Source organism: Pseudoliparis swirei, chromosome 19 (genome assembly GCF_029220125.1).
Source record: "Pseudoliparis swirei isolate HS2019 ecotype Mariana Trench chromosome 19, NWPU_hadal_v1, whole genome shotgun sequence".
Taxonomy (NCBI): Eukaryota; Metazoa; Chordata; class Actinopteri; order Perciformes; family Liparidae; genus Pseudoliparis; species Pseudoliparis swirei.
The window spans coordinates 4,436,111-4,446,198 of record NC_079406.1 but is presented as its reverse complement, the minus strand read 5'-3'; the positions used below and the strand labels follow the sequence as shown (position 1 = coordinate 4,446,198).

The 10,088-nt window shown below is 42.8% G+C and overlaps 1 protein-coding gene across 2 annotated transcripts; it reads left to right on the top strand.

Moving 5' to 3' along the window:
* The first annotated feature begins 1,134 nt into the window (after nt 1-1,134).
* phf6 (PHD finger protein 6) lies at nt 1,135-8,353 on the top strand. Of its 2 annotated transcripts, XM_056439969.1 has the most exons (11): nt 1,135-1,283; nt 3,349-3,515; nt 4,043-4,144; nt 5,267-5,400; nt 5,502-5,548; nt 5,653-5,813; nt 5,920-6,063; nt 6,160-6,264; nt 6,370-6,503; nt 6,897-7,026; nt 7,522-8,353. In XM_056439969.1, the coding sequence occupies exons 2-10, from the start codon at nt 3,384-3,386 to the stop codon at nt 7,024-7,026; spliced, it is 1,089 nt and encodes a 362-aa protein (XP_056295944.1). In that variant the 5' UTR covers nt 1,135-1,283; nt 3,349-3,383; the 3' UTR covers nt 7,522-8,353. The 2 variants fall into 2 exon arrangements, with proteins under 2 accessions (XP_056295944.1, XP_056295943.1); XM_056439968.1 differs by having other exon boundaries at nt 6,160-6,503.
* Nucleotides 8,354-10,088: the final 1,735 nt, after the last annotated feature.

Sequence of the window (10,088 nt, the reverse complement as noted above, 5' to 3'; positions counted from 1 at the left end):
CACGACTTGTTTAAGTTCATTGCCACTTGTTTAAGTGGTATCGTTATACCTACTAGCATTATGTTTATTAGTCGCAATTTTCCTTGCGAGGTTCATCACTGCAGCATATTTGTGTTGTACGGAATTCAACGTGTCTATTGAGTTTATTCACGACTTGTTTAAGTTCTTTGCCACTTGTTTAAGGGGTATCTTTATACCTATGAACATTAGGACCATTAGTAATCATTTTCCTTATGAGGTACATCACTCTAGCATATTTAGATGTGTGGTAATCATTTGGCATTTATATACATTCTTCACTTAGAGCTGTCGGTTTAGAGTTAGTCATGCAATGCAATGTCAAGTAAAATTGCCAAGTAAAACATCTGCCTGAGGCCTTCGGTACCATTGATCAAAATTGTGAAATAAGCTGTTTCTTTTTTGGTTTTGATTGATCATCGGGTTCAAATAATATTTGTGTGGTAGAGTACAAACTTGTGCTGCCAATGGCTCCAGGGTTTTCTACAGGGATCAATCTAATGTCCTTTGCTTATTAATCTATATACTAACTACCATAGTATAACATGTATTATCCTTTCTGGTACGGCAATGTCCATATTCATGCTGTCACCTGTTCAGCCCATGACCGGATTTAACCTGTCAAGGGCCAACACTTTGCTTTTGGGCAGATTGGCCCTTAATGACCACAACACCCTCTCTGGATCGTGCACAAACAATCAAGTAGAGATAACAGAGACAGCATACTACATACATGTTTCTAAATTATTTTAATGAATAGGAATGTGCAATAAATGAGCACATAATAAATAAGGACCTTGAGATTAGGTATAACAGGGAAAGCAAGCTCCCACAATTTACAGTGTGTAGCCCTGAAATGAACTCTTAAACAAAAAAAATTAAAATCTGACAAAACACAAGTGTTTTTCGAATCTCTTTTAAACCCACATCCACCATGGCCAGCCTGGATAACACTACATAAAAAATAAAGCCATTTCCATGAGGTGTGTGTGTAAAGCACCTTTCGTCTCCCTCACACTCGGACCCTCCTGCGTCTTTTTTTCGCGATTGAGACATTGCGACGTACGCCCGATCGCCGAACGGGGTCTTTTATTTTGAAACCCTCGCCCGGAAGTCGCAGTGTCTCGAGCGCTGTAGCTAGCTTGATGCTAGTGTGAAAAAAGCCCATGATCACTTCTGAAGGACGGAAAGAACCACAGCCACTGCCCGCAACACTTTCCCATCTTCCCCCCCAACGTCTCCGCGCCGTACGATAGCGTGAGCAGGTAAGATGTGAGCTGTGCCCCGGCGGCGGGGAGACCGCCGCGGCGTTGTGTGGCCTATTGTCGTCTCGGGCCGCAAGCCGAGCGGGGCTCTCGGTTCGCAGGGACACATCGCGTATGGCGCTCTTTACTTCGAAACGGTTTGCGAAGACCCGCGCCCCGTCAGGACCATTTCCCCACATTTAAAGGGCTATATTGGCCGGTTTTTTTCGTGTTGCGGGGGGCGAACATGATGTCGAAGAGTCATATGTTCCTTCCACAGAGCTTTTATTGAAGAGGCCTTTAGGGGGGAGATTTTTTCGGGGCGTTGAGATTGTTTGAAATTAGTTTTCACTTACAGCCGAGTTAGTTCGCCGGGGGAAGAAACACGCACACACACCCCCTTCGATTCAAAACTTTGCAGGAACATTTTTTTTGTGCACTTTTTTTTCTCACATTCGCTGATGTCACAAATCGACCAACGACGGGGACGTGGTCGATTTGTGTTCCGGGGTCTTTTTCTGCGGAGCACAGATGTAGAAATAGCGGACATTTGCTGCTATTTACACGGACAGGATTGCGCGTTCGCTCCGCGGATGAAGCCGCCGTCGCCGCAGTGAAATCCCGGCCTTGCGCTGGAGGCTGTAATGGCTCTATCGAAGGCGTCGCAGCACACTGCTATTGTGATTTAACAGAAGAAGAAAAAAGAAACACCCACTTTAGTTTGTGGACTATTAAGCATGACATGCATGTCTCTTTTTTTTACCCCTCATGTTTAATACATCTGTGGCGGCTGCAGCGCATCATCGAGCAGACTCTCTGCAAGTGACGGCACACATTCGGGAGATTTGATCTCCTCGCCTGCGTTAAACAACACGGGGATGGATTTGCAACCGATCTTGCATCGTTAAGAAAAAAACATGTTTGTTTAACATACACATACAAAGGATTAATAAAGAAAATGCAGCTGAAATGATGCAATATTCAAATCGTCCAGGTGATGTGTGTGTGTGTGTCCTGTCTGCTTATAACAACAGGCATTACAGTCAAATAGTGCATTTTTCCACTGATTCCGATTTCTTTAGAGAATGGGATGATTTTAATTTGAGGCAGACGAGACGTAACTCGACTATTGGAGCAGACTGCATGCAAAAAAATAGAAAACATGTTGCATCATTTGCAGAAAAAACAATCATGGGGGTTGCCAGTAATTTGAAGATGCCCCTTTGTCTGAGGTAAACTATTTTGTCTCTGCTGTCCCTGAGCCTATATAATGTCTGATTTATATACCTGGGGTGACTATCGCTGAAACATACACAGGATCTCACTAAATTCTGATGTTGGTCAGCGTTTTTTTTTCACCACCAACTCGGTGGATTTTAGTAGTCCCACCACAGGCCAACAGAACCTCTTCATGGCCCAGTGGACCATGATGAACTGGGGTCGGAAGTGGACAAAGTGTCAATCTGTAGTCCTGTAATCCGTGTGGTGGCCCCCTCACAAGGTGTGTGATCCATCCGAGGCTTTGCTGGACATCGTGTTCGTAGGACAAGACCTTTCTTTGGTGACTTTCATTGCTCTACTTTGAGTTACTCAGTAGCTATAATCTCTCCCGACCGGAGGGTGTTTTTATTTTAAAATACTTTCATTGAGTTGGCGAAAGAGTTTCATTTTCCAGAGTACAGGTAACTCTTGAATAATTAATGCTACACAAATGTTAATCCCTGGTTATGAACACGTTAATAACTGATTGAACGACTCAAACTCTGTCATCATGTCTCCTACTGTTACCTCATCATTCCTTTTTTCCTACCGATGACTGGACATTGCAGATGTACTGTATTAATGTCAAAAGTCTGATGGTGTCCAGTTTGAATCGGATGCGAGCCGCGAATATGAGCAAGATGTATGACGAGTGCATTAAAGCTGTAATCCTGAAATTACAGAGGACACGGCCCGGCAGTGTTACTTTGTGCATTTTAAAAAATTCTTTGCGACCACTTTGATGATCTCTATGAAAAAGGATCTGCCTGCTGTCTTTGTCGTTCTCACTTTAACACGTCTTCTTTTTCTTTTTTTCTTTCATCAGAGACTTGGTCAGACAAAAACAAAAAGCCTTTTGTCATGTCGGCACAGAAGAAAGGAGCCGCGGCGCGGCTGCTTAAATGTGCCTTCTGCAGAACCAACCGGGACAAGGAGTGCGGGCAGCTGCAGTTGTCGGACAGCCAGAAGGTGGCAGCCCACCACAAGTGCATGGTGAGGAGAGCACACTGCTCTCAGCCTTTTGTAGCCTGTGACAGCCCAACAAGACTACGGCATGCTTACTTCCAACCATCACCACTTAATGCAGCGTCGTGAACAATTCGGCCCAAAAGACACTTACGATTTTTGTGTTTGTGTCGTCTCACTTGCTTATAAGCCGACTGAATGTCTGCATTTCATAAATCAAGCCAGTTTAAAACAAAAAGCAAAATTTGTCGAGCAGATTAAGTGATTTATCTTTTGTAAATTCCTCTTGAAAGGCCCGATGTGTCTTCTTCCTGTCCCCGGGGGTGATCCTGACCTCCAGGTTGAGGAAACACTGCTCGACGGCCTCTGACATACCATTTACATTTTTTTAAACGATAATTACATCACTGAAAGTAGTTTGGATGCTATTAAACACGTGACATCTCTCAGTGTGGAAGGTGGTGCATCAGCGGTGGTCATGAGGGAAATTAAAATGCAGATATCGCACTTCACAAACCAATTTACATTTTTCTGTTAATAAATGTCCCATGCAGCTTTTCTCCTCTGCCCTGGTCACATCTCACTCAGACAGCGAAAACATCGGAGGGTTTTCCATTGAGGATGTGAAAAAGGAGATCAAGAGGGGGAATAAATTGGTGAGTGCCACTCTCAAGGCAGAATTTCTAATGTGGAATGTAATTCAATTAAAATGTGCATGACTTGTAGATGTTAAAAGCCCCACGCATCCAAACACTGTGCACATATGAGAATATGCAGGAGCTGCTTTATTGAACCGATGATAGTTAATGATAATGATGACGCATGCAGGTTTTTTATACACTTGAGTACCTTAATTGTGGATACACATTGGGGGAGTGTGTGTGTATGGATGTATACAGAACGTCTATTCACGCTTTTAAGAGGTATTTTTACCAGCTGGTAACACTACAGCAGATCCCTCTCAGGATTTTTCTCATGTTTAATTAGGGAATATCAGCTTTTCCCATCAGGATCTAGATTTCAACATGATTGTGGCTTATTCCTCAATCTGACAAACTATCAGAAGACGACATTTGTTTTTTTTGGGTCTTTTTCTTTCGTCCTTCAAATATGTGAATTTTCAAGGAGTTTTGACACTGAAATGCAATTTAATCTAATTGGCAGCATTTCTAATTTAATTAGCATTTATATTGCTCTAATTTAATAGCACTGTCACACATTATATTTGAGTTACTTTATTATTGTGGTTCTTGCTCATGCCAAGATATTATATGAACACTGTTCTGTAAAAGGTGGCTCATATATTATTTACAGGTGCCGTGTTTATGTACACAAATATCTCTTACGTATTATGTTTACGTTAATTCATATACATATATATTTATTTTTTACTGTCGTCCACTACGGCCTACATATACAGGATTTTTTAAATTGTAACGTCATGTTGAATATTTATGTATGCATGTATGTATGTATAAAAAGAACAAAAGCAGCAGAGAAAACAAAATAATAAAAGACAGTAAAATATCATTAGAATACATATATATGCCGTCCTATGCCATCATTTCATGAAATTGACTTATTGCCTTCCAGACACCTGTGCATGTCAGTAAATCTTCTTCAGACCCATGTCGTAAAATCCAATTTCCCATGCCTAATTTATTTTTAGTTGTCAGCTGTTTTGAGTTAATATCAAAGATTGTGGAAGTGCCTGTGCGCGGCCTGTTTCTTCTTCTTCTTCCTCCTAAAGGTGTTAGTCTGTTTGCATTCCTCTCCAGATGTGTTCCTCGTGCCACCGGCCGGGTGCCACCATCGGCTGTGACGTGAAGACGTGCCAGAGGACGTATCACTATTACTGCGCCCTGAAAGACAAAGCCCAGGTCAAAGAGAATCCCTCACAGGGGATCTACCTGTAAGTCACGTTGCCTTTTGCTGCTGCACAAATCTATGGTAAACGCACAAAAAAGACATAGGATTCAATTGAAATCGTATTTGTTGTGCTCCCGAACATAGCGTCTACTGTCGCAAACATCGGGACGCCTCTCGGGATGGCATTCAAGGTAAAGCGTGAACAGCCGTTGCATCTCTAGACGCTCGCCGGTTCTTTTCTCTGTCATTGGAGAGAAAAGTTTGTCCTAATCCCGACCGTCTGGTTCGTCGTCAGGTGAAGAAGGAGCCGTGGCCTGCGAGTCGGACTCGTCGCCCCCACAAAGCAGAGGAAGAGGAAGGTTCGAGAAAGGTCGGGCCAAGGTCGGATCCCGTGGCCAATCGGAAGACACGCGCTCCACGTCCTCGCAGGCTGCCGATGAAGAGAGCTCCTCCCACGTGAGCGATGTGTGCGGGCTGAATTGCGGCGGTCTGTCGGCCGTGTGTGTGGCGGCCTCTGTTTTTTTTGTTTTTTTTAACGAGCGTTGTCGTCCGTGTGTTCCAGCGGGAGAGGTCACCTCTCCGGGCCGGCGTGGGCGACGGCGGCCAGCGCTGTGGCTTCTGTCACGCTGGCGAGGAAGAGAACGAGACGAGGGGGAAGCTTCACACCGACAACTCCAAAAAAGTGGCCGCACACTACAAGTGCATGGTAAGATTGTGTGTGTGTGTGTGTGGGTAGTGGGGACCGCTCCTTTATACCGCGCATGTGCATTCACAGTCCTGCCACTTCTCTAATTCCTCGCAGCTCTTTTCTTCGGGCACGGTGCAGCTGACCACCACGTCGCGGGCCGAGTTTGGAAACTTTGACGTGAAGACGGTCATCCAGGAAATCAAGAGAGGGAAAAGAATGGTGACTCCTAAACCGTTCTTTAACATTGAAAAAGATCACACACACAAAACAAAACAAAACGTCTTGTTTAAAAATAAAATGTGTGTTGTTGTTTTTTCTCCCCAGAATTGCACGCTGTGCACTCAGCTGGGCGCCACCATCGGGTGTGAAATCAAGGCGTGCGTGAAGACCTACCACTTCCACTGTGGCCTGCAGGACAAAGCCAAGTTCATTGAAAACATGGCGCGTGGCATCTACAAGTGAGCTGCACAACCACATTTACAGATTTTAACGGTGTTTATTGTATGACGTGTTATTTTTACATCAAGATTTTTTTTAGGGAAAACATATTTTTTAAGCTTCAAAAAAATATTTCTGCTTGTATTTTACACATGTGATGATATGATAGATGTTTAACTTGTACGCCTGAATAAAACCGTAGTATCAGCGCTAATGAACGACATTTAGAGACTGTTTATGTGGATTATACTTTCCTGTAAAGAAAGTTCTGTTTAGAGTTATCTTCCTCCTAAAACATTTGAAAAGACAATTAAAAAATATATGGTTGACTTTTTCCCAACTTCATTACGTTTCTTGTGTATTACCATTATCATATCATACTTACAAAGCCCTACTCTGTGTGCGTGTTAAAGACTGTACTGCAAGAACCACAGTGGCAACGAGGAGAGGGACGAAGAAGACGAGGAGCGAGAGAATCGCAGTAGACAGAGGGCGGCGAGCAACCACGGAGAAACGGCGTCGACGCAAGCGAACGGCAACTAGGTGCGTTGTTCGCGGCGTTGCTGCTGCACGCAGAACATATTTCTGACCACGTACAAAATGTCAAACATGAGGCGTCGGTGTTTTCCTACAGCAGCAACAGACCCTTTTTATTATGTTTTCAGTATCATCGCCAATACAACTCAATGTCATGCACAATATCACTTCATCTATTTTAGTTCCTATTGGGCACTAGCTATTACGTCTTTTATTTATTTTTAAACTTATGTGGTTGGACTTTACTTTTTCTATTTTATTTGAATTTGCCTTTTTAGTATATATTTACCTTTTTACGATATCATTACCTTACTCTTCTTGCTTTTCTATTTTGCACTGGTGTCAGTATTACTGCTATCATTCATTTTTAGTCATGCTCTTGTTTTCCTGTTGTAATCTTTCATCAATCTTTGGCACAATAATTTCCTTCGGGATTAATAAAGGTGTCATAATATCTCAACAAACAGCGTTTTTAACATTTCCTCCGTGCCGTCCCTGCAGGTCGGTCTGATGGATGCGGCGCGTCGGCGAAGCCAGAAGAACTCGGAAAGAAGACGAGGGACAGATATTTTTTTATATTAAGTTTTAGCCCGCTCACAACGTCGTGGTCTACAAGCTCCCGCGAGTCCTTTTTCTCCACGGTTTGTCCCAGTACGCGGACGCGACGTCCCATCGTACGCCGGGCGTCGTCTCCACGTGAAAACCCAGTTCTGAGGCGCCCGGGTGATCCGCTCACGGCCCGGCGGCACCCTGCGGAGCACCGGACTGCTGCAGGACCCCGGCACGCCACGGCTACTCTTTCCCAGGAGTCGACGATTGGCTCACTTTCACATACATACATATATATTGTTTCTGCAAATAAAAGCTGATGGACTGATCCCTCTCCCGCTCCCCCAGGATGCATTCTGGCTCTTCCTTTGCTTCTCAAGGACTCACTTCTAAGAGGAGTCAGTTTGTTACTCGTCTCTCTATCAAGTGGTGCAGTTTGATAGATACCCTTTTGTTTCTGTAATCACGTCTTAAGAATACTCTTTCCATGTTAGTCTTTTCTTTCTTGATATGTAATATTTTGCTACTGTGTTATCATCACGAGTCATTTTTGAACATCTGGATTTCAGACAGTCGCAATTACAAGTTTTCGCCAGCATGCACTTGGATTTTCCGTCACTGTTCCAAGTTTTTAAAAATAATTTAGCTACCTGAAGGGCAACGTAGAGCTCTTTAGGGCAGTTGGCCTGACTTTAATTTGATGTACTGTTACCTGTATCTCAAAAAATGTACCCCCCCCCCCCATGTATGATCGGAAATAGAAAAATATTTTTATTTTACATGCTTTGACCGAGTGAGTCTTTTATTTTGAAAGTGCGTCTCGCAGGGCACTCGAGAACACATGAGCGGCCCTCTTGCCCGGTCTAGTCGGTACCCCGGGTGTTGAAGGTGAAAACCTCTGGCGAGGTGGGAAGCGTGAGGAATGTCACACGAGCTGCCGGCACATTTCACTGCGAGGCCACAACTGTTCCCGTCCGGAGCGTTCCCGTTACGCACTCTGGAGGAGTTTGGGAATTTTTTACTGATATGGACTGTCAAATATAATGCACTTTAATAGGTCACCATAAGGTCCACGCTATAATATGTAGACATCTTGATGTAGTATGCTGTTGGTAAAGGTGTTGACGGTGATTTATAGTAACGCCTCGATGTTGAAATCAAATCATGACGATGTACGGCCGCTTTCACATTTACAGTCAAACCTGAGCTGATTTTTACGGTATTACAAATGTGGTAAACCTGCAGAATTACCAATGTAACGTCAATCTAACTGAAAACACTTTCTATACCTAGACGGTAATGAAAAAGCCCTGAATGTATACAAGGAAAAAATATACAGAATTTAAATTTGTTCCTGTATTTTTCAGCTCAGTTTTAATGCGCTATGCTGTGTTCCTATTCTATTCTACATAGCAACTATAACACTCCCAAGAGATGCGTGTACTGTTTTGTACTGTTATGTAAAAGTCATCAGTTAAACTGCAATTTCAGAGTGATGTCGGTTTCTGTTTTTACGCAGACGACAATCCGATCTACCTCAGACGTGACCCCGAAAAACAACCATCAGAACAACCGGCCGAATGCTGATGAGACGAAGAGAGATTGATCGAAGGTCAAGATCCCAAATATCAAAGTCTCTTGGTTCACTGTCCCATTTAATTAACTCTTCGATCCGAACGTCAGCTCGGACAAACCTATTAAATCAGTCGCTCAACATTTCTTTCCCAAAAAAATCTGTATATCTCTGTCAACGCATCCAGTACTAGGAGGGTAATAGATTATTATAACTCCTTGCTCTCTGGCATCAGTGATAAATAATCCCTCTCCCACCGCCAGCTCATCCAAAACTCTGCTGCCGGTATGAGTACATATGCTGTGCAGTGGGCTCCATCGTACACATTGTAAACAATAATACAGGAGTGCATTGGTGCAAATATGCTGGAATACAAATTGAATGACGAATGTAACTGGTTGCTTTATACACTACGGATATGTACAGTATATGCATGTATACATGTTTACAGTATATTCTGTATATACAACCGCTTAGATTTATATTTGGCAGTAATAGTAGATGTTACAAAAAAGTGTGTGATCACAAGGGGAGAGAGCCTTTGCAGTTACGGCTCCACGATGTTAGAATGACCTGCCTGATGAGATCAGGGCTCCAAGCTCTGTCTCATCTTTACAATATGTTTTAAATCCAACGATTAAAAAAAAGTAATTCAAATTGTTTTATGACATTTTTGTTTGTTTGTCATCTGTATTCGATTGTGTTTGGTTTCGTATTATCTTGTTATCTGTATTCAATCTGTTTTTTTCTTTGTTTTTTTACTGTAAAGCACTTTGTAACTGTATTTTGCAAAAGTGCTATATAAATAAAGTGTATTATTATTATTATTATTATTAATAATAATATTATTATTATTACAGGCTCAAACCCTACTTATAGTGAGTGTATAGTATGAAACTGAGAGCTCAGGACTAATAAGTCATCTTCCAGGTAGTCCAGGAAGTGA

What these genes read in the sequence shown, in the direction of transcription:
- phf6 (XM_056439968.1), top strand. Translation starts at nt 3,384, where the DNA reads ATGTCGGCACAGAAGAAAGGAGCCGCGGCGCGGCTGCTTAAATGTGCC. An exon ending in CAGCCCACCACAAGTGCATG is followed by an intron (nt 3,516 to 4,042) that starts GTGAGGAGAGCA and finishes TGTCCCATGCAG; the next exon opens with CTTTTCTCCTCTGCCCTGGT. An exon ending in ATGGCGCGTGGCATCTACAA is followed by an intron (nt 6,504 to 6,896) that starts GTGAGCTGCACA and finishes TGCGTGTTAAAG; the next exon opens with ACTGTACTGCAAGAACCACA.